Below are 22640 nucleotides of genomic sequence, written 5' to 3' on the forward strand. Positions count from 1 at the left end.
ATAGTTTACGTAAACCTGAAAAGTGGTAATATAATTGTGGTATTTATGGTAATTTTCCTATAATTTATGACTTTTAGTTGATAAAGTTTTAGTCAAATAGAAGTATGTTTTAATTATTTTATATTTTGTTAATAGGTATCACGATCAACACCGATAAAGAGGAAATTTCATAGAAAATGCAATTAAACTAATGTTCGTAGGAATCATCGAAACAAAGAAAAATATTCAATCATCTATACTATTACTCAATGAAGAGGGGTTTGATTTCATAGGCTTCATGATAATTGGTAATTATGGTTTAATTTTGTTGATTTATCTTTTATGTTATTTTAAAGTACTAATGAAAATTTATTTGGTTATTATGATGATAATATTTCTTACATGTGTGGTTTGGTGATAGAATAAATAAAATATTTTGAAGTACCAAACCATTATCTAAATTGCTTTGTAATAAAAAAAAAGCTAAATTATATCTTCTGATTAATTTAATATTTGAAACTAATTAAATAATTTGGACAGAAATTAAAATTATGTTAAATTTGAATTGGTTGGAACTTTGTGTTTTTGAGAATTTAGTTTGAAACTTTGTGTTTTTGAGAATTTAGTTTGAAACTTCAGGTTGGTCATATGAAGCTTTCTGGGTTTTATCCTGCTGTGTATTCCTAATTGGGTGTAAATATTAATAGATCTTGGTTATTACACTGACCCGTAGAAGAAAAAACATTTACTTGGGAAAGAACCACTTCTGTTACAGCCTTGTTCATTTTCAGGCTCAACCAATCTCCAACGTATAATACTCCGTTTTACCAAAAAAAAAAACGTATAATACTCCGAGCGTGGTGTAACTTCTTCTCACTGTCCTTGGCTCGATTTCTCTGTTTCCACTCAGTGCAATGAGAAAGAAGAAGGATGTTCCTGGTGAAATATATGATCCAGTTTCTGAATAATTTCTTCATTTTTTTTCTTCTGTGTTTTTTCTTTCAGTTTCTTTGACATGAGCTAGGGATTAATACATGCAGCTCTAAGTCTTGTAAAGGCATCATACCAAGTACTGTGGTATCTTTTTTGGCTTATGGGCAGAGCCGGCTCAACATTTATTTAGCTTATGGACAACACAACGTTTTAAAGCTTTTAACATTTCTGTTTATTTAAAATTTAATTATATTTAAATTTTTTTATCATCAATATCTTTATAAAATTTACGATGAAAATAAATTGTGTAACTTAAAATATTTTTGGTGCCCTTTTCAACCAAATTTAATGAATATTTAAAATTTTATATCTAAAAATATGTAAATATATATAAAAATATTAAGCCCATTAACTATTAAGAAACGGTGGGACACGGATTTGGACGGTCGCACCGTTTGTCCCCCGACACTGCTTATGGGTTCATAGAGTACTTCCATGTTACCTGGGAGAAAGAAGTCAGTGAATGCTAAATTACCTCCTCCAAGATCAATAGGAGAGAGTAGGGCTGGGCAAATAAACCGAACCCGATAACCCGAACCGAATCCGATCTGATAAAAATGAATCCGAACCGATCCGAACCCGACGTAAATACCGAATGGATCTTGTTTTGTGGTATTTCGGGTTATGGGTATTATCCGAACCGAACCCGAATCTAAATGGATATCCGATAGAACCCGAAACATTCAAAACCTCGAAAAGATCTTGTACCAAACATGATCTCAATTCCTAATATGTATCCAAAATATACTAAAAATATTGAACATCTTAAGTACTTATCTATTACATGAAGGTTGGTGGTTCTATTACATGAATGTTGGTGGTTCTAGTACATGAAGGTTGATGGTTGAAGATGACCGTTGAATCTTAAGTATTTAGATTTGATTTTGTTTTCGTTAAACAATGTTTCTCAACTTGGTTTTCGTTTTATGATTTTATTTATTTGGTTTTCTTTTTATCAGTAAATATGTTTACTTTTCGTTTGATTTTGAATGATCATGGTTGATGTTCCTTATTTTTGAATCGATTTTACTTAAGTTTTGGTTACAAAATAAGTACGAATCAAGTATTTTAAAACTGAAGAAGTGATTTTACTCATGTTTTGGTTATAAAATAGGTAAAAATCAGGTACTTTTAAACCGAAAAACCGATTGGGACCCGAACCCGAAAGTATATTGGATTGTGTCGGTTCTTTGAAGATTTACTAACCCCGACCCGAACCCGATAGAATCCGAACCGGTCCCGAACCGAACTTTCATATAATCCGAATGGGGCTGATTTTGATAAACCCGAAAAACCGAAACCCGATTGGATAAAACCGAAACCCGATTGGGACCCCGAATGCCCAGGCCTAGGAGAGAGCCTTCTACCAGCCAATTTTTCAAAAGCTACAAGCGAGCCAATAGAAGTTCACGAAGATGGTTCAAATGTACCTATGGTTAGTATAGATCAATTCGGGTCTAATGATTCATCTCCTAAACCGACATTTTTTCAAGACAACTCTGCTACAATTGGTTCTATCCTTACTACGCATGTGGAAATGAGTAACGCTCTAGAAAAAATGAATGATGCTCAAGATGAAATGAGGTCAACTACAAGAGAAGCAGCCACTCTTCAAGAAGAAGATCTTTCACTAGTTAAAGAGGTGCCTCTTTTACAGTCTAAGCAAACTTTTTCACCATTAGTAGAGAATTCCTCTACTCCAGTTAGCGAAAAGATTATGGAGGAAACTCCATCCACAATGGTCATCACCGTGGTGAATAACCCGGAAGATGACGCTTTAATTGATCCACATCTTCCTCTATTCGACCGTTCACAAGAGTGTGGGGCTCACACTGTGAGTCCACAACTCACCTGAACACGACTAGGGGAGGGAGATCGATTAAACCAACTCAAAAAGTACAGGAAATGGGATGGACACTTGTCAAGGGAAGAGGAAAGCATATCTCGAGAGGTCGAGGTAACCGCAAATCGTAAGACGTGTGTTGGCTTTATTTCATTATCTAGCTTAATGAGCTTTTCTTGGATTGCGAATGTTGTAACTTGTAATACTCTATGGTTTCCATCAAACTTGTAACAAACTATATAGCCTAAATGCAATATCAGTTACCTTTATTTTAATGCATCAAATTAGTTCAGAAAAAAAAGATGGAGAGCACAATTCCAGAACTCAAACGTGAAGAGGAGCAAAAGTTTGCACAACAATCAGCAACAAGAAGAAGAAAAAATGACGCAATCAAGAAGGAGCCTATATCAGGAACAAGTGTGAAGTGAAACAAAAGTTTGCATCAAATTTGAGAAAACCAACCAAAACATTCTTTAAAGGAGTGAATGCAGCAAAGAGGGAAATAATTGGTAGAACTGCAGAAGCAAGACTTTAAGGGCAGAAGACTGTTTAATTAAACTGAGTTAAATGAAACTATCCATAAACTGAAACTTTTAAGGAAACACGTATTCATTTCAGAACATTCATCAATTCATAGTAAAAATTACTTGAGATAAACCCAACAAGGTGTTGTAAGATCAAACGTACTGTACCAAAACCCTAATCTTGATAATTACAATTCTGAGAAGGCACTGGACACAAACCTCAAGTAAAAGAAGTTATCTCAGAGGAACAAGGGCAAAAGAGAGAACTCCTCGGCACCTGAAAGACCAAAGACTAATGTTGTCTCCATCTTTCCAACCACAAACCGAAGCGTAGTTCCAAGAACCGTGCATCTCCCATCTCTTGAAAAACACACCCCACTTTTTAATGCCTTTATCAACAAGAACCGCTCCCAAACCCCATATTTTCTCTGTTGCTGATATCTTCCTCGATGATTCTCGACTCAGCAGGCGTCAAGAAGTCGTTTCGGATCAGTTTTGTGGAAAGGGATCGAGAGACGGCTCTGGCTTGGTTTGACATCTGTTTCAACCAGAGACTTCTTGACGCCGGCGTGTCTGAGACCTTTGCTTTCTTGAAACTACGCAAAGTTGTGTTGTGTTTACAACACTAAATACTGGCTTGACAGATTATTATATTCATTTATTATTGTTGCATGTATTAGTTATGGTCTCTTGCTCATGTCCTCTTTTCAAGGGGAGAGTAAGTCAGGATGTCCATGTTTCCCTTTACTTAATTTGCTTCCGTTGGAACTTATGGTTCTAATTTCTTTATTTAAATGAGAAAAACCAAAGGAAAAAATCAGCGAAGAAAATTGAAGTAACTTGTGTTATGTTTTATTAGTTTGTTTTTCACAAACTCTCTTACCTTTGAGAAGGAGCCTTAATTGGTATCAAAGCAACTTGTATTCAAAGGTATCAAAAGAGCGATTGGATTCACTCCTAACATTTTAGCAATTCGATCAGCTCTGATCAATGCAAAATACTTCGGCATCTCAAAAATCTTGTATAAAATCAGATTGTCAAGTGTTTGTCAAAGCAAGTAACTCAAAAGCTTTCTTCGGTTGAGATCTTTGGAATCGTCCGTGTCTCTTATCATGTTTCTTTCTATCTCTGTCTTTTCTTTTGTCTTTATTTCAAGAAATCTGAACTCTGCAGCTGACTCCTCGATAGCTAAAAGACTCTCTGTAATGGCTACTCTGTATCTACCACGTAGTTGGTAGCTTGAATTAATTTATGTTGGTGTTAAAAAAATCAATGGCGTCATGTATCAAACCGACCACACAAAACGCCCGGGCAGTTCAGCCGGATAAACTGGTTAATCACCGGTTCCGGATCCTAAATGGTCTAATCAGCCGGTTTAATACCAGACCGGAGTTTAGAAGTTCCATATTTTGGGATATTTCCCGTTCCGTTAGTTTTGGATCCGAAATTGGGGATGAACCGGGTCGGGTTAAAATACGGGTTGGAACGAAAGGCCAATGAATCTTGTTTTCTCGATAGGGGACGAGTTTCTTACGGCCATTCAAAAACTTACAACCAAAGGCGCTTTATCTATCTTGCTTGTTCCACCATTTAGCAATAATCGGATAACGTCCTTCCTCAATGGACGCCGCACTCTCCCCTCTCAAACCTCCATACCCTATTCAATCCAAGCGACCTCCACCACCTCAGTCCTCTAACCACTCCCTCAAATTCAGCTCCGCCACACTCCACTTACCTCCTCCTTCTCCTTCTCCTCCTTCCTTCCCTCTCGATTCCCTTCTCCACCACCTCGTCCACCTCTCTTCCTCTCCCCGACATGCCACCTCACCCCCCGCCGCTCGTTTCCCTTCTCTCGAGGTCAAATCCGCGAAACCCTTCTCGAGCCCCGTTCTGGGTATCAACGGGTCTTTGAAGCTGCTGTGTAAGAAGGAAACTGTGCTGCTCAACTCCATCTTGGCCCACCCTTTGTCTGAATTGAGCAGCTTCTTCGATTCCGCGAAGTCCGAGCTGATTAGGACCGATGTGTTCAGTCTCGTCAAGGCTCTGGACGATTCCGGAAACTGGGAGAGAGCTGTTTTGCTGTTCGAATGGTTAGTTTCGGCTTCGAATTCAGGAGATTTGAAGCTAGATCATTATGTTATAGAGATTGTAGTTAGGATCTTAGGTAGAGAGTCTCAGTACTCCGTTGCAGCTAAGCTGCTCGATAAAATTCCTCTGCAAGAATACACGTTAGATGTTCGCGCTTACACGACTATACTCTACGCTTACTCTCGTACAGGGAAGTACGAAAGAGCGATCAATCTCTTCGAGAGGATGAAAGAGATGGGTCCTTCGCCTACTCTGGTGACTTACAATGTGATCCTCGATGTTTTCGGGAGAATGGGAAGGTCTTGGGGCAAGATTGTACTAGTTCTAGACGAGATTAGAAGCAAAGGGATGAAGTTCGATGAGTTTACTTGCAGCACTGTGTTGTCCGCTTGCGCCAGAGAGGGTTTGTTAAGAGAGGCGAAGGAGTTTTTCGCTGAGATTAAGTCTAGTGGATACGAGCCTGGGACTGTGACTTACAACGCGCTGTTGCAAGTTTATGGTAAAGCGGGGGTTTACACGGAAGCGTTGAAGATTTTGAAAGAGATGGAGGAGAACAATTGTCCCGCGGATTCAGTGACGTACAATGAGCTTGTTGCGGCTTATGTTAGAGCTGGTTTCACCAAGGAAGCTGCTGGTGTCATCGAGATGATGACGGGGAAAGGTGTGATGCCGAACGCCATCACTTATACGACTGTGATAGATGCGTATGGGAAGTCGGGGAAGGAGGAGGAGGCTTTGAAGCTGTTTTACACTATGAAGAGAGCTGGTTGTGTTCCGAACACTTGCACTTACAACGTGGTGCTTAGTATGCTGGGGAAGAAATCGAGATCTAATGAGATGGTGAAGATGTTATGTGACATGAAGAGTAGTGGATGCTCCCCGAATAGGGTCACTTGGAACACGATGCTCGCTCTGTGTGGGAACAAGGGTATGGATAAGTACGTGAACCGAGTGTTCCGCGAGATGAAGAGCTGCGGTTTCGAGCCTGATAGGGACACGTTCAACACTTTGATCAGTGCTTACGGGAGGTGTGGCTCGGAGGTGGACGCGTCGAAAATGTTCGGGGAGATGACGAGAGCGGGGTTCAACGCTTGCGTCACGACTTACAACGCGTTGCTTAACGCCTTGTCTAGACAAGGGGACTGGAGATCGGGAGAGGGTGTGATCTCCGACATGAAAAGCAAAGGTTTCAAACCGACGGAGACGTCTTACTCGTTGATGCTTCAGTGTTATGCCAAGGGAGGGAACGTTCTAGGGATAGAGAGAATCGAGAAGGAGATAGTCGAGGGGAAGATCTTTCCGAGCTGGATGCTTCTGAGAACTCTGCTTCTCGCAAACTTCAAATGCAGAGCGCTTGCTGGGATGGAGAGAGCCTTCGCGCTGTTTAAAAAGCACGGATACAAACCCGACATGGTGATTTTCAACTCGATGCTCTCCATCTTCACAAGGAACAACATGTACGACCAAGCGCACGAGATCCTCCAGTCCATCCGCGACCACGAGCTGACACCAGATCTCGTAACCTACAACAGCCTCATGGACATGTACGTAAGACGTGGAGAGTGTTGGAAAGCCGAAGAGATCCTCAAGAGTCTAGAGAAATCAAAGCTAAGACCGGACCTTGTCTCTTACAACACGGTGATCAAGGGGTTCTGCAGGAAAGGGCTGATGCAAGAAGCGGTTAGGATGCTGTCTGAGATGACAGAGCGTGGGATCAGACCGTGTATCTTCACTTACAACACGTTTGTTTCGGGCTACACAGCGATGGGGATGTTTGGGGAGATAGAGGATGTGATTGAGTGTATGGGGAAGAATAAGTGCAGACCAAATGAGTTGACGTATAAAATGGTTGTGGATGGTTATTGCAGAGGAGGGAGGTATAGCGAAGCTATGGAGTTTGTATCAAAGATTAAAACTCTTGATGCTTACTTTGATGATCAGTCCATCCAACGGCTAGCTGTTCGAGTACGTGAGAATTTAGAGTCCTAAATCAAATTATATATTTGTTTGTTTTTTCTTTGTAGATTTGTGAGTTTTTGTATTAAAATTTACATTTTACTTGAAATAAAAATAAGCAACTTTGTTCATGAATGATGAAAGGAATATATATGTTTTTACGAATTTCACATTTCTATAAATTATTAAAATATATTCTTTTTATTTTTAATAGATAATTAATCAAGCTAATTAAAAAAGCGAACGTTACTGACATACATTATACACCATTGGATTATACATTGACTGAAAAGATCCTTAAACTTTTGGTTTGATTTGGTTTAATCTGATTATATTATACTAGGGTCGGTCCGTCCTACAGGCAAAATATTAGTTAATTTGATATTCACTAAATGTTCGAGTTGAAATTTGTTTTAAGATTCAAAAATTTGGTTATCTGTTATGTGTTACTTATTAGTATGTGGTGGTATAGTTGTTTTTCGATTATTCTTGCTTTGGTATTGTATCAAATTAACTAATTGTCCAACTCATAATTATAGATGTACAAATGTGGATTTGTGATAAAGTTTGATGACAATACTGTTTTTTTTTTAATTCTTATTCATAGTGGAGTGTGCATGTGTCAGAAAGAGGCCTATATATTTTTTTTTTTTTTTTTTTTGACAGCAAGAAATTTACAGACTCATATTGACTCTGTAAACCATATTGGTAACTCCGCATCCATGTGAACGACAAAGGACAATTGCTTTCTTACACTACGTGCTAAGCTATCTGCCCGAAGATTCGCCGTCCGAGGTACATGAACGATGTCTGAGTTGAGGAAGCTTCCTTTGAGGAGCTTGATATCTTCCAAATAGCTTTCAAATGCTGGCCATTCTTCTGGTTCCGAAACCATCTTCACCAATTGAGAACAATCCGTTGCAAAAGTAACCTGGAACTGTCTTAAAATCTTCATGCATTCCATTGCCCAAATCAAAGCTTCTACCTCCGAATGAAGGGGAGAGAGGCATGCCCTTACATTCCTTTTATTAACTTTTATGTTTTTGCGTATGGATTTTAAATATATATTATTTTGTATAATGCATATTTGCTCTACAACATTTGCTTATAGACTAAAAAAACTGTTTTCTATATTTTTAAAAGAGAAAATATTTAGTCTAGAATATAACATGGACATATGTATTGACTATATATAGAAGTTGAGTATTATTTTAAAATGACATATGTATAGAGGTTTTTCAACCATTACTTCACTGGCACAAAACATTTATAACTGTAAATACCTTCTTTTAAAAACAAAACTAATAAAAGCGTGTACAACAAATGTATTTTGATATATATTATATGCATCAAGTTATAAAGATTGGAAACATTGCAAAACTGTTTGGAGCAAAGTTTTTAACTTCACGATCTTCATCTTGACGTCAGTTCAGTGCCGGTCCTGGTCACAAGCAGAAGAAGCATGGACTTCCAGTCGACACGATAATAAGTATTTTCGCGTCCACATATTTATAAAAAATGACTTTAACCTAGTGGTTCTAAGAGAAATTACCAGTGCTGGAGGTGCTGGGTTATTGAACCCCTGACATTCTTTTGTTTTATTTTAGCCCCAAATATAAAATGGGACACGTGTCACTCCCATAACGCACGACTTGATGACGTGGCACGGAAGAAAGACGAACATATTTTTATATATATAGATCTGAGTATGAAAAGAAAAACAAAAGCTTGAACAAAAAAGAAAAAAAAAAAGAAAAGAAAAACAAAAGCATTCAGTTTTAAAAGAAAAATACTTTTTTTATTGGTCTCTTTGGTAAGTGTGAGAACTGAAAAGTACATTTATACTGGAAGCACAGAGATAGAACGAACAGTCTTCACTTTCACTGACTGCATCTTGCACAACTAGCTAGTACAGCTTCTTCTTCTTTCTCAGAATCTTGTCTGCATAATTTGCTTCCATCTTCTCTCAATCTCACCTCAAGATGCCAATCAACAAAGACCCATCAACACCTCCGCCTGTCATCGGAAAGATCGGGCCTTACACTGTCTTTATGACTCCTCCGGCGACTCCAAAACCACCTGAGTCTCCTGCCGCCGTGTCTCAGAAGGCTATCGTTCAACCGCCGGTTCTTCCTCCGCCGCAGCAGTTTAAATCGGTGGCTTCGTCCTCTGAACAAGACAGCTCAGTTTTGGGTTTCCTCAAAAACGCCGCCGCAAAGGTTCAAAATGGTAAGGAGCTAGTCAAAAAGTTCCATTCATTTTCGGATCTTGAGGTCTGATTGATTGATCAATAAACTGATATAAAGATTATATATTTAGAAAGTAGATTAAGGGTGGACTGGTGGAGATTATTGCTAATGCAAATATGAAATTGAGGATTAAAAGAATTGTAACTTTGACATTCTTGTTTGTTTAATGGTTGCCACAGCACACTCAAGCGTGGATGATCATTTGGTGAGATGGTTTGGGTTAAACCAATCTAAGTACCAGTGGGCTTTGGACGAGTATTACCAAGGCAAAGGATCTGTAAGTGTTCTTTTTACTCTTTCATAGATTAGCGTTTGTTGTTTCCTTTGGATTCTTGTTATGTATAATGCATTTGGTAGTCAAACGTGTCTTTGATTGGTTTTGGGCTTACTCTACTTTAGTCATTGATTTATTGTATATGTTACTCAAAAGTCAAAAGCATATTTGTGTGGTTAAGATTTATCTTTTATCTTCTTTTGCACATAAACGCAGGAAGTGAAGTGCGTGAAAGCAGAGGAGATGCCAGGGAAAGTACAAAGCGTATAAGCAACCATACGCTTTGAGTCTTTATGAAAGTCATCTTGGATCATTGAATTTATTTAACCTTGGAGATCTCTTGGTATATTTGAGAAACTATTGTAGTTCTTCATTTGGTGTTGTGAGTTTATAATATATATATATATGGTGTCTCAATTCAAAACAGTCTAGCAAGTAAGTATTTACTAAGTGGGAACCAAAACAAGGATTTTACATTGTCACCAACATAGGAAAAAGCAATGCTAGGCAAAAAAAACTTGACCCGAATCTGACCATAAGAAAAACCGCGTAATCTAAGATATATTTTATATTACGCTAAGAGACTCAACATAAGAGACCTGCAATAAACATTTTTTTTTACATTTATCATTTTTTCTTTTAACGCTGGGTAACACATTACATAATCATATAATTTCTAAATCTATTAGATATGATGATCAACTAATTCTTGAATAATGATTCCACGATGAATCTCTCCCTAAAACACTTGAAACCACGTACGAGATTCTCGATGGACAGGCTCTCACCGCAACAGACGACCACAACGAACGCCTCTGCTTACAGTACTTTGGAACCTCCGAAAGTTTTGCATCCTATAATCTGCAAAAAATTGCATAGTCTAGAATTCGAACCTTAAACTTGGGGGTAGAAACTTTTAAACCTTAACCAATACGCTAGGGTGCTTCCACATGAATAACTTTCAAAACATGCTCTTAGGCATGGGTAATAAGTGATCTTACCTTGTTCAAAACGAAATATCCGAACTCCGAAGTTAACAAATTCAATAACTTTCTTTTTACTGAATTTTAAGTAATTCATATACTTTTGACTGTTTTAGAAAGGTTAAAATAGTTCTTATACCAGACTTATAAATTTTGGTTACTATTGAGTACTCCCTCCGTTTCTAAAAGATCTATATTCTAGAAAAAAAACTTTTGTTTCAAAAGGATACATATTTTATATTTCCAATGTAATTTTTGCCAACTAATAATAAGAAATTGTGAAGTTCAAGAACATTAATTGCATTTCTTAAAATCTTATTGGTTTAAAAATATACAAAATATAAAATTACAAAAAAACTATGCATTTATACTTAAGTTTTATTATGTTTTATTAAAAAGTGTGAAAATCCCGGTTTGGTTTACAGAGTCTATATGAGTCTGTAAAAGTTGATGACAAAAAAAATTGTGAAAATTCTAAAACATTGATCTTTAAGGAACGGATGGAGTAGTTTATATAGTTTGACCCGATAAATCAATAACTATTTTAGATATTTATGAATATAATCTCTTAAACTTATATCATGAGATGCCAATTAAAGAGTGTTTATAAAAAAATTAGGTGTCACTCTCTTAAGAGGAGTAACAATTTTATTTATATAGATAGCAATATAGTATTGGGAATGTGAGTCTTGAATTCCCTTGCAACTCTGACTCAGACTGTATTGGGAATGCATTTACATTGATCAACAGATCCAGAAGTGCCTTGACTATAGGAGCTTTTTTCAAGATTCAAACAAACAAGAAGCCAATCTTCAATAAGCCAGTTATATATATATATATCATGTAAGCAATTTCAGAAAGAAGATTTAGATACTCAATAGTGAAGCTTAAATGTGTTTATATGAGGCTTTTGCCATCACCAATAAATCCTTCATCACATTCAAAAACATGGTTGATAAGAACTCTGCTCTCAAGAAGCATATATCAGCCGCTTTCTTTCCATCTTCTACTGCCACATTCATAACTATCACACTTTTAAGGATCCTCTTGACAAGATGTTCAGCTAGTGTAAACGTTCTCTTTGTTGTACAGCCGCTCAAACGCCATATTAATAAACAGAGAAAGAACTTGTTGGATATGACCATGATGATAACAACAAGCGGGGATAGCTCAGTTGGGAGAGCGTCAGACTGAAGATCTGAAGGTCGTGTGTTCGATCCACGCTCACCGCACATTATTTTTTTTCCAAAAACAAATTACCTTTGACTGGTTACATTTCTCAATCTTTTTAAAACGTATTGGTTATGTGTAGTCTTGGACGTTCAGATCTTTGGGTCGACGGCCGAGTCAGGTGTCTTAGATATTTGGACCTAACTAAGCACTTCAAAAAAATTTGGTTTGGGTTCGGTCGGTTTTTATTGGGTCCGAGTCGATTTAAGTCTATAATTAAAATATCTGTAAAATATTTATAATTTTCGGGTCCATAGCAGGTTTGGATCAAGTTCAAGTATTTAAGATCCATAAGACTAAAATATCTGAATTCCATAAAAATGGCCAAAATAAACTATTAATAATTGAAACTAAATATTTTTAAACTTTAAATTTGACATATAAAGTTTCTTATTACTTGAAAATATAATAATGAAAATTGCTAATAAAAGGAATTTTAACTGAATTATAAACTAAAATATATAAAATAAAATAAATAAAATCATAGTTGTGGATATTTATGTTAGTAGGTCGGGCATGAACCAGTTTTTATCGGTCTATTAAGATCGGTTTTGTAGGTCCAGGTAAAATGCACATGCTTAGTTATGTGGACCACTTACACACACTGTGTATCAGAACTTGTAAAACTACTAGAACGGCCCACAGATTCTCTCTAGTGTTTTCATTCACATATTTAAGTGCAATGCGATCTACTTTGTCTAAAAAGAGCAAAACAAACCATTCATCAAATTCTGTTGTTTACATGATAATTTTGTTCTAACAAAAGTTGAATCCTTTCTAAATAAATATTCTTCCAATCAATGTCGCTGCTTCATACAGAATCCTTGTCACCGCTTTCTTGATATGCAATCAGAGAATGTGTCGACGAGCTGCTCAGCTAAAGCTACTGAATCGTCCCCGAAAGCATCAATGAATGTCTTCACAACGTTCATCTCCTGAGCACTGGCTCTTAAGCTATACCAAGTCAGGAACTCCTGTCTGAAACTCTTATCAACATAACCTGAACACTCCAGCTGTCTCATAATCTTCACGCAATCCTCCAGCCCAAACCCGCAGCTTGTTGAACTCTTACCATTGACCACCTTCTCTGAAACAGTTTCTTCTTCTTCTTCTTGAAGGGTTCTTGTAGAGACTTTGGTTTCATCTACGCTGGACTGTTTGCCGCCTCTAAGGGAAACAACTTTGAAGCAACACTCTGGTGTATCTTGGAGGGATTTCAAAGCAGAAGAGCAAAGATCCTTCACTTTTGGCGCTGAGCCAAGCCTGTTTACGTTTCCTCTACACATTGCCGATGGAAGATCAGTAAGGGGACCACCACACAACTCAGTTTCCAAACTCTTCACAGCTTCCTCCACGGTCTCAGATAGTTTTCTGTACTTCTCCGTGCCCTTGAGAAGCTTCTGAGCCAATACAAGACGGTTACAAAGCACGTCAACGCTTCTGGTTTCCTTTGCAATCAACAGTTGCTTCTTCCAACACCTAAGAAAGAAAAATAAAATAAAGATCTGTCCAAACTGAACTCAAGAAGATTGATTGATTGAGATTTTTACTCAAGCAAGCTGTTTGTTTTGCCACAAGAGACACAGTAGAAGCATCCATCAACGTCACTACTTGGCTTGAGACCTGATTTTTCATTCTTGAAAGCACAATCCAGATGGCAAGACAAGCCGCAAGATTCACCGGGGAACGGAGGATCAGAACCGCAGGTTAACCAGAGACTAGGATCTTTATTGTCATCATACTTGTGGCAGACACAACAAGAACACCTTTGACAGAACAAGTCTTCCTGTCTCAGTACAGCTTGACAAGCCAAGTTCTTACAGTAGATACCGCCTTTAGCTTTATTAACCGATTCAGCGCTCACATAGCGAGTAGGAGTAGCGTTCTTCCTTTGTCTTTTTGAGTTTCTCTTAGTTGTTTTTGTTGTTGTTGTTGATGAGTCTCTCTTCCTGTCTTCTTGATCTCCTCCAGAGTTTCCTTTAATAGGAGGCGTTGGAGCTTTTTTCTCTGATACAGTTCTCAAGAGGCTGTTGATGAGCTGAGCTTTCGTCAAGTTCTTGTACTTTCTTTCTTTCCCTAACTCTGCGCATAAGACCTGTCGAATCTCTTCATGGGTCCACACCTGCAAGGCTTCGAAGGCTAAATCCGAATCTTTTGAGAGTTCATGAACAAGCTTTCTCTTTTCATCAACGCTCATTTTTCTGCCTTTCATGGAGTCACCTGCAGAGCTCATACATGATGAAAAAGGATGTAAATTTTACATGTTTTATAAAGACTGAACACTGTTTCTTCATGATAAGAAACCACATTCATTACTAAGTTCCAAGAACATGTACATATATATACAAAGAAAGTTTCATCCTTTATGGTACCATCCTTCATAAAACTTAGGAAAAGATTAGGAATCCATCACTACGTTCATCTTCAAGAGTTAAAAACCAAAAAAGTTTCAAACTTTCAATTCCATTCGAGTTAAAACTAACGCAGAAACATCAATCATCTTTAAACCCACTAAGCACACATTACGAAAAATCATGGCAAGTTCTTGTTTTTCTTTTCTTGCAAGAAGTAAGAAACCTAGAGAGGACGTACCGTCGAGAGAAGAGTCCATGACAACAGAGATAGAACAGGAGGTACCAACCAGAATACTCAAAACCTGCAAATGGAAGAAAGAAAATGAGATTAGAGAGAGTGAGATCGTTCGTGCAAGAGGAAGCGAAGAAGAGGAACAAGAGATGTTATTCCACCATACCCTGAATAGAATCAAAACGGTCGTCCTTGGGAAGATTCAGCTGAAGCAGAGGAGAGACCGGAGAAGAGAAGAAAGAGACTACTTATAGTATGGGGCCCAACATTTAGTTTGCATGTCCATTGTATTCTTTTTTTACTCTTAAGAAATGAAATTTAATACCAGATATATTCGGTCTAATTATTCCAAAGAAAATAAAATTTTAATCGTGAATACCTTCGGAAATTTGGATATTTGCGGTATTAAAATAAAACTTTGAAGGTACTTCGGATAGATGAAAAAGTATTACAACTATTGATTTTAAAAAGAAATTAATATGCAATCCAATAAATGCATACATATGTATATTATATATTTATTTTCTTACGAATGCAAGTTTTACAACATCTTTATTCACTAACTTCATTCTTTAGTTGAAAGTGAAATACTTTTTCATTATGTATAAGATTTCTAGTTATACTTTATAATTTATATTTATTTAATACTACAAAACAAATATTAGATTAAAAATATATATTTTACCTAATATCTGATATCCAAAAATTAACGTAATAAATAAAAATTACAAAAAAAATATTAATCTAAACAATATAAAACTGATAATAAATATTTTTAAAATTCGGATATTTCACATGTGTCCTAATCAATTTTAACCATGACGATAAGTTTGGTGTAGAAATTATACAAAATTTTGCACCAGAACTAATATTATATACTTTTTTAATTTTTAATTGAATAATTTTAATCATTTAATTGATAAAATTAAATTATATATCTGTTTGTTAAAAAAAATTGTAATTAATGTTTCTATAAAAATACTAGTTTCAATAAAAATATGAAATGTTAGGCCTTGCTCTCTGGACCGATATCAATGTAATGGACATTGGGCTATGAAATTGTTGCCGACAAAAAAACAAATACCTCATTGTTTAATCAAAAATCTTAAGACATGGCCTAAAACAGCTTTGTTTTATCACTGTTCCTCGAGTTCAATGAAAATAATATGACAAGCAAGTAGCACAACGACACACAACAGAGAGAATCAACAACAGAATTACAACATGTTTTTAGTATCTTGAAAACTGAGATTACATATAAGCACAAGCAAGGAAGAGAGAAAAATATCTTACTGTACAAATGAAGAAGCTCCACAAGAAGAAGAAACCAACACAAAAGACTTTACTTCTTCTGGGAAACTGTTATATCAACCATCATAAAGAAACTCTTCTGTAACCTTATTGGTCGTCATCGAGTTCAACAATCTGCGCACGTCTCTGAGCAGCTTTCCTTCTGATGAAGAAGCCCCATCTCATAGCTGCTTTGATCTTTAGCCATCCAACAACAGGCTTACCCGGCTGCGACCGGTCTTCTCCATAACCATCCATTGAAGACTGACCAAAAGATTGGAACCCAAACCCGTCTTCCCCCATGTTCATTGGAGTTTGCGGGCCACCACCACCACCACCGCTCATGCTAAAGAGTCTCAACAGCTGCTGCATATCATCGTTCTCCAGCATTTCATTACTTCTTGCCCTTATCTCCTCCTCTGATAAAAACCCATCACCTCCTCCTCTGTTCCCTGTGTTTGACCAATCATTAAAAGGGTTAACCTCAGGAGGAGGCTGAACCAAGTGCTGGTTTTGCGATCCTGTTGTTTGACCTAGGGCCAGTCTCTCACCGCCATTGCTATTGATCATGATTTGTGATTCATGAGTGTTGTTAATCAGCTGGTCTTGCGGTGGTGCATATGAACTGTTTCCAAAGTGCATGTAAGAAGTAGTATCAGCTAACTGAGACTGAGCCGGGAAGCTTGTACCCTGACTCTGGCTGTACACTGATGCTGAAAAAGAAAAAATGAATGACACTGTAACTTTGGTTTGACACCAAAAGAAAAATAATTTTATTTTATGAATAAAGGTTCGGGACGAAGCCCTATTAGTTTCGTCCCAGCGGTCACTCGAACTAGGGACGTCTGACACAATGGTCATGGTCCTGAGCTAATGACCCTTTGGTCAAAAAAAGAAAAGAAAAAAAAAGATTAGTGGCTAATGGATCTCTACCTTCACCAGAATAAGATGTAGAGGGTTGGCTTGGAACAGAAACTGGCATAGAGTAATCCAAAGCATCCACTTTGTTAACTTGATTGAAGTTCATAAGTGACTTGCTGTCATACTCAATAACTTGATCCCAGTTTTCATATGCTTTCCTCACCAATCCATCCACATAAACCTAAGTTATATATCTCAACATGTTACTATTTACCAAGTATAGGATAGAAGAACAAGTGCTCAAACACAAACCTTTTGGCTGTCAGAAAGAGAATCAGCAGGATAATACTGCTTCCCAGAGATGAGACCACTAAACTCATAAATATTGTTGAAAACAACACCAACCGAGTCCTCAGGATAGTACACATAAAGCATTTCACTCAAGACGCATGTCTTTGAATGCTCAGCAAGTGTCTCCCACATCCTATTTGACATTCCACTCCCAAGAATCTGAAAAAGATAGTAATACTCGTCATCAGAACAAACACTTCAAACATCTTGATAAGATAATGCACTTACAGTCCTTAGCTTCTGAGCATCCTTGACCATAAGACGCAAGAACTCTTTAACATTGTAGATCCCTGCTTTGTTCAGTTTCTTATGGAACGCTCCGTCCTTTCCAATCTTCTCCAACCTCCATACCTCATCATCCAACGCAGGTGGATAATGTTTCTTGTACACTGTACATGAATAAACCAAACCATTAGGCCAAAAACAAGAATAGTCTTTTGCCTCAATGTGAAAGAAAGAACTTACACTCTCCACGATGGTCCTTGACTGTAAAAGCTTCCGTCTTCGCCTCACGCACACGCATCCCCTCACAGTAACCAGAAGAAACCTTCAACCCCAGCCTAAACTTTCTGCACCTTATCCAACTCGAGTTATCCGTAAAGATAAGCTCACCTAACGTCCCCACGCCTTCTTTCAACGTCACCTGCACGTCACCGGTCAAAAGAGGCCTCTTCCCTTGACGCTCTTTCACCAAATGACTTTCGAACTCTTCTTCACTCCAGCCTTCATCGTCTTCGTTGTTGAAATCACCGTCGAGCACAACAACATCGAGCTTTGCAGAAGCTTCGGGTCCTGTTGTCAGTACACGTCCTGTTGTGGAATCTAGAAGTACAACGTGGATGGCGGCGCCTTGCTCCCCTTCTATCTTCCCTCCGGTGAACAAAGGAACAGATAGTCTAGACCTGAACTGTAGCTGTAAGTTTCTTCCACCAATGCCTTCGATACGTTTAGGAGAAGACCTGTAAAACTCAAATCATTACTCTCTAACCATTTTCCCTTAGAAATGTCATGTGTTTATTACCTCTCACTAACTCTTGCAGGGCCTAGTTTCGCCAATGCTCGCTCCACCTCTTCGCTTACCTGTTTGACAAGAGAGGCTCAATAGACACTACAAATCAACAAAAGACATGAGAAAAGACTTACCACTCGGCGAAGAATGGGTTCCAAAGAGGAGCAAAGCCTCTGTAAACTATCCATCTTCAGGGCTTCCACAATCACACTGAAAGAATCATACACAGTTATAAAGGCACTACCGTTTCAATCAATTTAGAAACAAAACAAAGTAAAGGGTTTGTAACTGATACAAGTATGAACATTGATTACCTTGCAAGAGCGGGCCTTTTACGCTCAGGCTGCTGATTGTTACTATCATCTTCTTCCTCAAGTTTTCTCTTTTCTCTCATACTATTAGTCCTCTCCATATACCTCGTATGCATTTTTCTCCTCAGCTAAAATCTCCAAAAGCTATCGATCTGTAAGATTGAGACAAGCAAAGACACTTCACCAATCTCAAACCCAATGATAAGGAATCACAAAGCTCTCGATTCTCCCCTCCAAATCCAACAATTACCACAGCAAATCAAACATAGATTTTCACTTGAGCTTCTTCACAAACGTTAAGAGAGAGAAACTGGAATTCGATTTGAAGGAGAGAGAAAAAAATTACCTAAGAAATGGTGTTTGGTTTTGGATAGAGAGAGAGAGAAGATCCGAAGCTGTGTTGTGTCGTAATTAATTTCTTCAACCACTTGTCTTGGTCTGTCATTAGTCGAGTGCTTTGACTGGTTTTAGTAAATTTAAGATGAGTATCCGGTGCAGGCGAGACCACCGTAGGCTTGTATTGCCACCACTTTATTGTTTGTTTAATGGTAGTAGACATTGTTGGCCCGGCGGCTACTGTATGTATTTTTAGCACATGCTACATTCTAAAGTTGAGAATATAAAGGTTATTGGGACTTTGGAGTTTGTATTAAAGACTAATTATTTGATTTTTGTATACGATTATTATAGTGCAAAAGTACAAAACACATCACTATATGACCGGAGATAAGATTCGATGTGGTTTTATTATGTAGATTACACGAATTTAAAGATCTAATTGCAATGGTAAACGATTAGGTTCACAGATTTCTTTATTTCTATGTTAACTTTACACAACACCTTTAAACGCTAACCATCACTATTATTTCACATATTATTCTGATTGGTGTAGCTAACTTTAGTCTTGTTAAGGTTTTACGGTACTGGAATCAATTTAATTTAAAGTGCAGACCGCATTTTATACTGATTGTAATATTATAATTTTCTATGTTATTTATAGTTTTGGGTTCTAGGCGGTTACCAAACATAAAATTATACAAATCAAGACACCATATTTTAATTTAAATCAAACTGGTTATTTTTGTCTGAAAAAAAGTTGCAACAAATATAGTTTTTAATAAACTTTAATATAAAAAAGGCTTATTTGCCAAATAACAAAAAAAAAATGAAAATTAGATTTTGAGAGAAAGAGTAGAGAGATATAGGAAGAGAAAATAAGAGAAAGGGGGGAATTTTGGTTAGTTAGTGTATTTAAGTTTTTTTCATGTATATAGGGTGCAATTTCCCATATAAAAACTCCACTTTTTTTTTGAAAACCTATGACAATATTACGTCCATAAGATTCAACCAAGTTCCATAATTTTTCAAACTTGTCACTACATTGCAATATTACACGATCATGAAGAGAAGAAGGCATTATCAGTTAACTGAAGAAGAACTTAACTCAACATATATTTAGCAAAAGATTTGGAGATAGTAAAAACCGATCCACTAATCCTCGAGATAGTTTGTTGAGAACAGACATTACTTTCCCCTGTCAACATAGAAATGGATGATTGTGTTTTCAGTTTCTTGAACATGAAAAAAAGAGAAAGGACAAAGTAGAGATTGTGTTAACTTACGTGTTCATCATCAGAGTTATGTTGTCTCCTTTGAGTAGAATCCTTCCTGCAAATAGGCATTTACATTCGAGTTACTGAACCAAAAGCAAACAAATCAAATCAGAGACTTGTTGTCAAAGAGTGAGTCCTCACCAAGTGGTTTCCTGGTGTTCTTCTTGATGCTCACTTCTTCAGCTTCATCCAACACTAGGTTCATGTACTCGTCAAAACCCTGTTAAAAAGGAGAGAAATTGAAACAAGGAATCAACCAGAATGTCATGATCTCAAATTTGTCCGAACTAACATAGATATGTGGGAAAAGTATAGCGATACAAAATTGAAAAGGAACATCTAAAGTCAGGTATGTTTAAGATTTAAACCAATGAGGATGCCGACATCATTTATCTCAAGTTTCTCTGAACTAGCACAGAGTCAATTTAAGAAAATCTTGAATCTCTATAACAACTCAGAATAATAAAAGTATAGCAATAAAAAAATGCTTTCAAAGGGATATCCAAAGTCAAGTAAGCAACTTCAAGTTTTAATTCAATGAGAATTGACACAATCAAAATTCTAAAAACACTCGGAAGAAAACTTCAACCTTTTTATTTTTTTGGTAAAAAGAAAACTTTAACCTTAAACCAACCAAACCAAGAAGAAGTAAAACGAGGAACATAAAAAGTAGACAACTCCAAGTTTGAAGGGAATGAGAATGACAATCAACATCTTAAGTTTCTCTGAAAGAGCACATAGTCCAAGAAAAGATTCAATCTTTAACTATGAGAAGAATCAAATGATAGCAAAATACTGTATCCAAGCGAAAGCAGGCAACACACTCCTGAAGAGTCAACCCTAAAGAACAGATTAAGTTATAACTTGATTAGAATCAAAGGATATCAATAAAAATTGAAACAAAGGTATACATTATTCAAAACTCGATTTTCAAATAAACTAAGCTATGAATCTCATAAATTCATAGCTCCATTACTAACAAATTCAACATGCAAAGTGAAAACTTACAGTAATCCTTCCTTCAATCCTCAGATCTTTCTGCTCAAATAGCCAAATCTGGATCCTAGCTTTCTGCATCATTTAACGAAACCACGAATCAGAACCACGCAAATCAATGGGTTCGCTAAGTAAAGCAAAAGTCAAGAAGGAGCTTACACTTTGCAGAAACCTAAAAATCAAGTTCTGGATCCGCCGCCGGAAAACAAAGCGAAACTCAGTCAATTAACAGAGAGAAAGTAAATCAAAATCGAAATCAAAGAGAGAGAAGAGTAACGTACGATAGGTTGGGTCATAATCCTCTGAACTTTGGTGCTCGCCATCGCTGCCTGCCGACGTTTGATTTCTCTCTCTCTCGACGCTTCGGGGGAAAAAGATCAAGTTAAACCCTAGAGAGACTGACGGAGAGGAGAGAGACGCTCTTTATAACATTTTTTTATTAAAATTCGTTTTTGGTCCTTATAGATCTTTCAAATGTAATTTTAGCCTCGTATAAAATAATACGACTATTGGGCCCCATGTTCCAATCTTCTTCGCTTTTTCTCTTTCACTACCGAGTTGCAAAATCGCTCTCTCGGTCTCAGATTTTGAATTGAATTTGAATCTGTCTGTGCAACAGATCTTATTCTGGATAGAATTTTCATACTTGGTTTAGTTCATTCAGTTATTCAAAACAGATCTATTTAGTGGTTTACATTTTTAACTCATTCATTAATGGTCAATTGTCAATAATAGCACATTTTGAAGTTTATGTTTCAAAAATGGCATTAGAAGGAGAAAGTCACAAAATTGTATTCATTAAAGGGTAAAATATCTATAATACTCTTGGTTTAAAATTAAATAAACAAAAAAATAAATAAAATAAAAATAAATAAAATGAAATTTTTTTTTATAGTTTCAGATTATATGTTTTCAGATTCGAAATTTTTATAATTTTTTTTTGAAATTTTCTTTTTGAAATTTTTTTTTATTTTTCTTTCAAATTTTCTTTTTATAATTTAAAAATACTTTTTGAAACGGTTTTTAAAATTTTTATTTTTTATTTTAGTATTTATTATTTATAAAATTTTAAACCCTAATTCCAAAACTCCACTCCCCTTGACTCTAAACCCTAAGGTTTGGATTAATTAACCCAATGGATATAAGTGTATATTTACCTCTTTAATGAAACCTATTTTTGTGACTTTGAGTCTTGAGTGCTACTTTGGGAACAAAAACTTGGTTTGGTGCTATCCTAGTCTTTTTCTCTTTATTAATTTAGCAAATCCTGCAAGATTAGTGAAACATACAATGGTATTGTTGCCATAAAAATTCGCTATGATTTTTATTTGTTCTACAATTTAAATAAAATTTGATTGTAATATTGGGATTATGAGTTTCTGATGGATATCAGAGCGACTGCAATGGAGGTCCAAGTGTGATCCTTAGGCGTAATCCTTAGGTTAGTGATAATATAATAATATTAATTATCCGACTTAAGCTAAAGATTGACCCGTCGCGAAGG

General features: G+C 36.7%; 5 protein-coding genes and 1 non-coding gene across 7 annotated transcripts; 3 read left to right on the top strand and 3 right to left on the bottom strand.

The window, feature by feature from the left end:
• Positions 1 to 4853: 4853 nt before the first annotated feature.
• Positions 4854 to 7514, top strand: LOC106440843 (pentatricopeptide repeat-containing protein At2g18940, chloroplastic). Its single transcript, XM_013882609.3, has one exon. The coding sequence runs from the start codon at positions 4960 to 4962 to the stop codon at positions 7414 to 7416; it is 2457 nt and encodes an 818-aa protein (XP_013738063.2). The 5' UTR covers positions 4854 to 4959; the 3' UTR covers positions 7417 to 7514.
• Positions 7515 to 9215: 1701 nt separating this feature from the next.
• Positions 9216 to 10330, top strand: LOC106444619. Its single transcript, XM_013886073.3, has 3 exons — positions 9216 to 9612; positions 9812 to 9909; positions 10123 to 10330. The coding sequence occupies exons 1-3, from the start codon at positions 9366 to 9368 to the stop codon at positions 10174 to 10176; spliced, it is 399 nt and encodes a 132-aa protein (XP_013741527.2). The 5' UTR covers positions 9216 to 9365; the 3' UTR covers positions 10177 to 10330.
• A 1718-nt stretch (positions 10331 to 12048) lies between these two features.
• Positions 12049 to 12121, top strand: TRNAF-GAA. Its single transcript has one exon. It is a non-coding gene; the product is annotated as a tRNA-Phe (tRNA).
• A 688-nt stretch (positions 12122 to 12809) lies between these two features.
• LOC106442745 (VIN3-like protein 2) lies at positions 12810 to 14921 on the bottom strand. Its single transcript, XM_013884394.3, has 4 exons — positions 14872 to 14921; positions 14712 to 14775; positions 13670 to 14339; positions 12810 to 13598 (listed from the first exon to the last, which is right to left on the bottom strand). Exons 2-4 carry the CDS (start codon positions 14728 to 14730, stop codon positions 12947 to 12949), a joined length of 1341 nt encoding a protein of 446 aa, XP_013739848.3. The 5' UTR covers positions 14731 to 14775; positions 14872 to 14921; the 3' UTR covers positions 12810 to 12946.
• An 897-nt stretch (positions 14922 to 15818) lies between these two features.
• Positions 15819 to 19106, bottom strand: LOC125575859 (calmodulin-binding protein 60 C-like). Of its 2 annotated transcripts, none has more exons than XM_048735006.1 (9): positions 18874 to 19106; positions 18531 to 18679; positions 18351 to 18426; positions 18229 to 18287; positions 17673 to 18166; positions 17436 to 17596; positions 17169 to 17366; positions 16929 to 17097; positions 15819 to 16708 (listed from the first exon to the last, which is right to left on the bottom strand). In XM_048735006.1, the coding sequence occupies exons 2-9, from the start codon at positions 18641 to 18643 to the stop codon at positions 16104 to 16106; spliced, it is 1875 nt and encodes a 624-aa protein (XP_048590963.1). In that variant the 5' UTR covers positions 18644 to 18679; positions 18874 to 19106; the 3' UTR covers positions 15819 to 16103. The 2 variants fall into 2 exon arrangements, with proteins under 2 accessions (XP_048590963.1, XP_048590964.1); XM_048735007.1 differs by lacking the exon at positions 18874 to 19106 and adding an exon at positions 18778 to 18851.
• Positions 19107 to 19864: 758 nt separating this feature from the next.
• Positions 19865 to 21654, bottom strand: LOC106440841 (small nuclear ribonucleoprotein E-like). Its single transcript, XM_013882606.3, has 6 exons — positions 21418 to 21654; positions 21296 to 21322; positions 21149 to 21211; positions 20282 to 20360; positions 20150 to 20195; positions 19865 to 20061 (listed from the first exon to the last, which is right to left on the bottom strand). Exons 1-6 carry the CDS (start codon positions 21457 to 21459, stop codon positions 20052 to 20054), a joined length of 267 nt encoding a protein of 88 aa, XP_013738060.1. The 5' UTR covers positions 21460 to 21654; the 3' UTR covers positions 19865 to 20051.
• Between the last annotated feature and the right edge of the window lie 986 nt (positions 21655 to 22640).

Source organism: Brassica napus, chromosome A6 (assembly GCF_020379485.1).
Source record: "Brassica napus cultivar Da-Ae chromosome A6, Da-Ae, whole genome shotgun sequence".
NCBI classification, from domain to species: domain Eukaryota; kingdom Viridiplantae; phylum Streptophyta; class Magnoliopsida; order Brassicales; family Brassicaceae; genus Brassica; species Brassica napus.

Bases quoted from the DNA above. Each gene is read 5' to 3' on its own strand.
- LOC125575859 (XM_048735006.1), bottom strand. From the start codon at position 18,643: ATGCATACGAGGTATATGGAGAGGACTAATAGTATGAGAGAAAAGAGA. The intron at 18,167-18,228 runs GTAATAAACACA...TGAGTTTTACAG, and splicing joins CCTGCAAGAGTTAGTGAGAG to GTCTTCTCCTAAACGTATCG. The intron at 17,597-17,672 runs GTAAGTTCTTTC...ATTCATGTACAG, and splicing joins CAAGGACCATCGTGGAGAGT to TGTACAAGAAACATTATCCA.
- LOC106442745 (XM_013884394.3), bottom strand. The intron at 13,599-13,669 runs GTAAAAATCTCA...TTTCTTTCTTAG, and splicing joins AAAACAAACAGCTTGCTTGA to GTGTTGGAAGAAGCAACTGT.
- LOC106444619 (XM_013886073.3), top strand. From the start codon at position 9,366: ATGCCAATCAACAAAGACCCATCAACACCTCCGCCTGTCATCGGAAAG. The intron at 9,613-9,811 runs GTAAGGAGCTAG...TGGTTGCCACAG, and splicing joins CGCCGCAAAGGTTCAAAATG to CACACTCAAGCGTGGATGAT. The intron at 9,910-10,122 runs GTAAGTGTTCTT...ACATAAACGCAG, and splicing joins ATTACCAAGGCAAAGGATCT to GAAGTGAAGTGCGTGAAAGC.
- LOC106440841 (XM_013882606.3), bottom strand. From the start codon at position 21,459: ATGGCGAGCACCAAAGTTCAGAGGATTATGACCCAACCTATC. The intron at 21,323-21,417 runs GTACGTTACTCT...CGGCGGATCCAG, and splicing joins GGATTATGACCCAACCTATC to AACTTGATTTTTAGGTTTCT. The intron at 20,196-20,281 runs GTGAGGACTCAC...GCCTATTTGCAG, and splicing joins GAACACCAGGAAACCACTTG to GAAGGATTCTACTCAAAGGA.
- LOC106440843 (XM_013882609.3), top strand. From the start codon at position 4,960: ATGGACGCCGCACTCTCCCCTCTCAAACCTCCATACCCTATTCAATCC.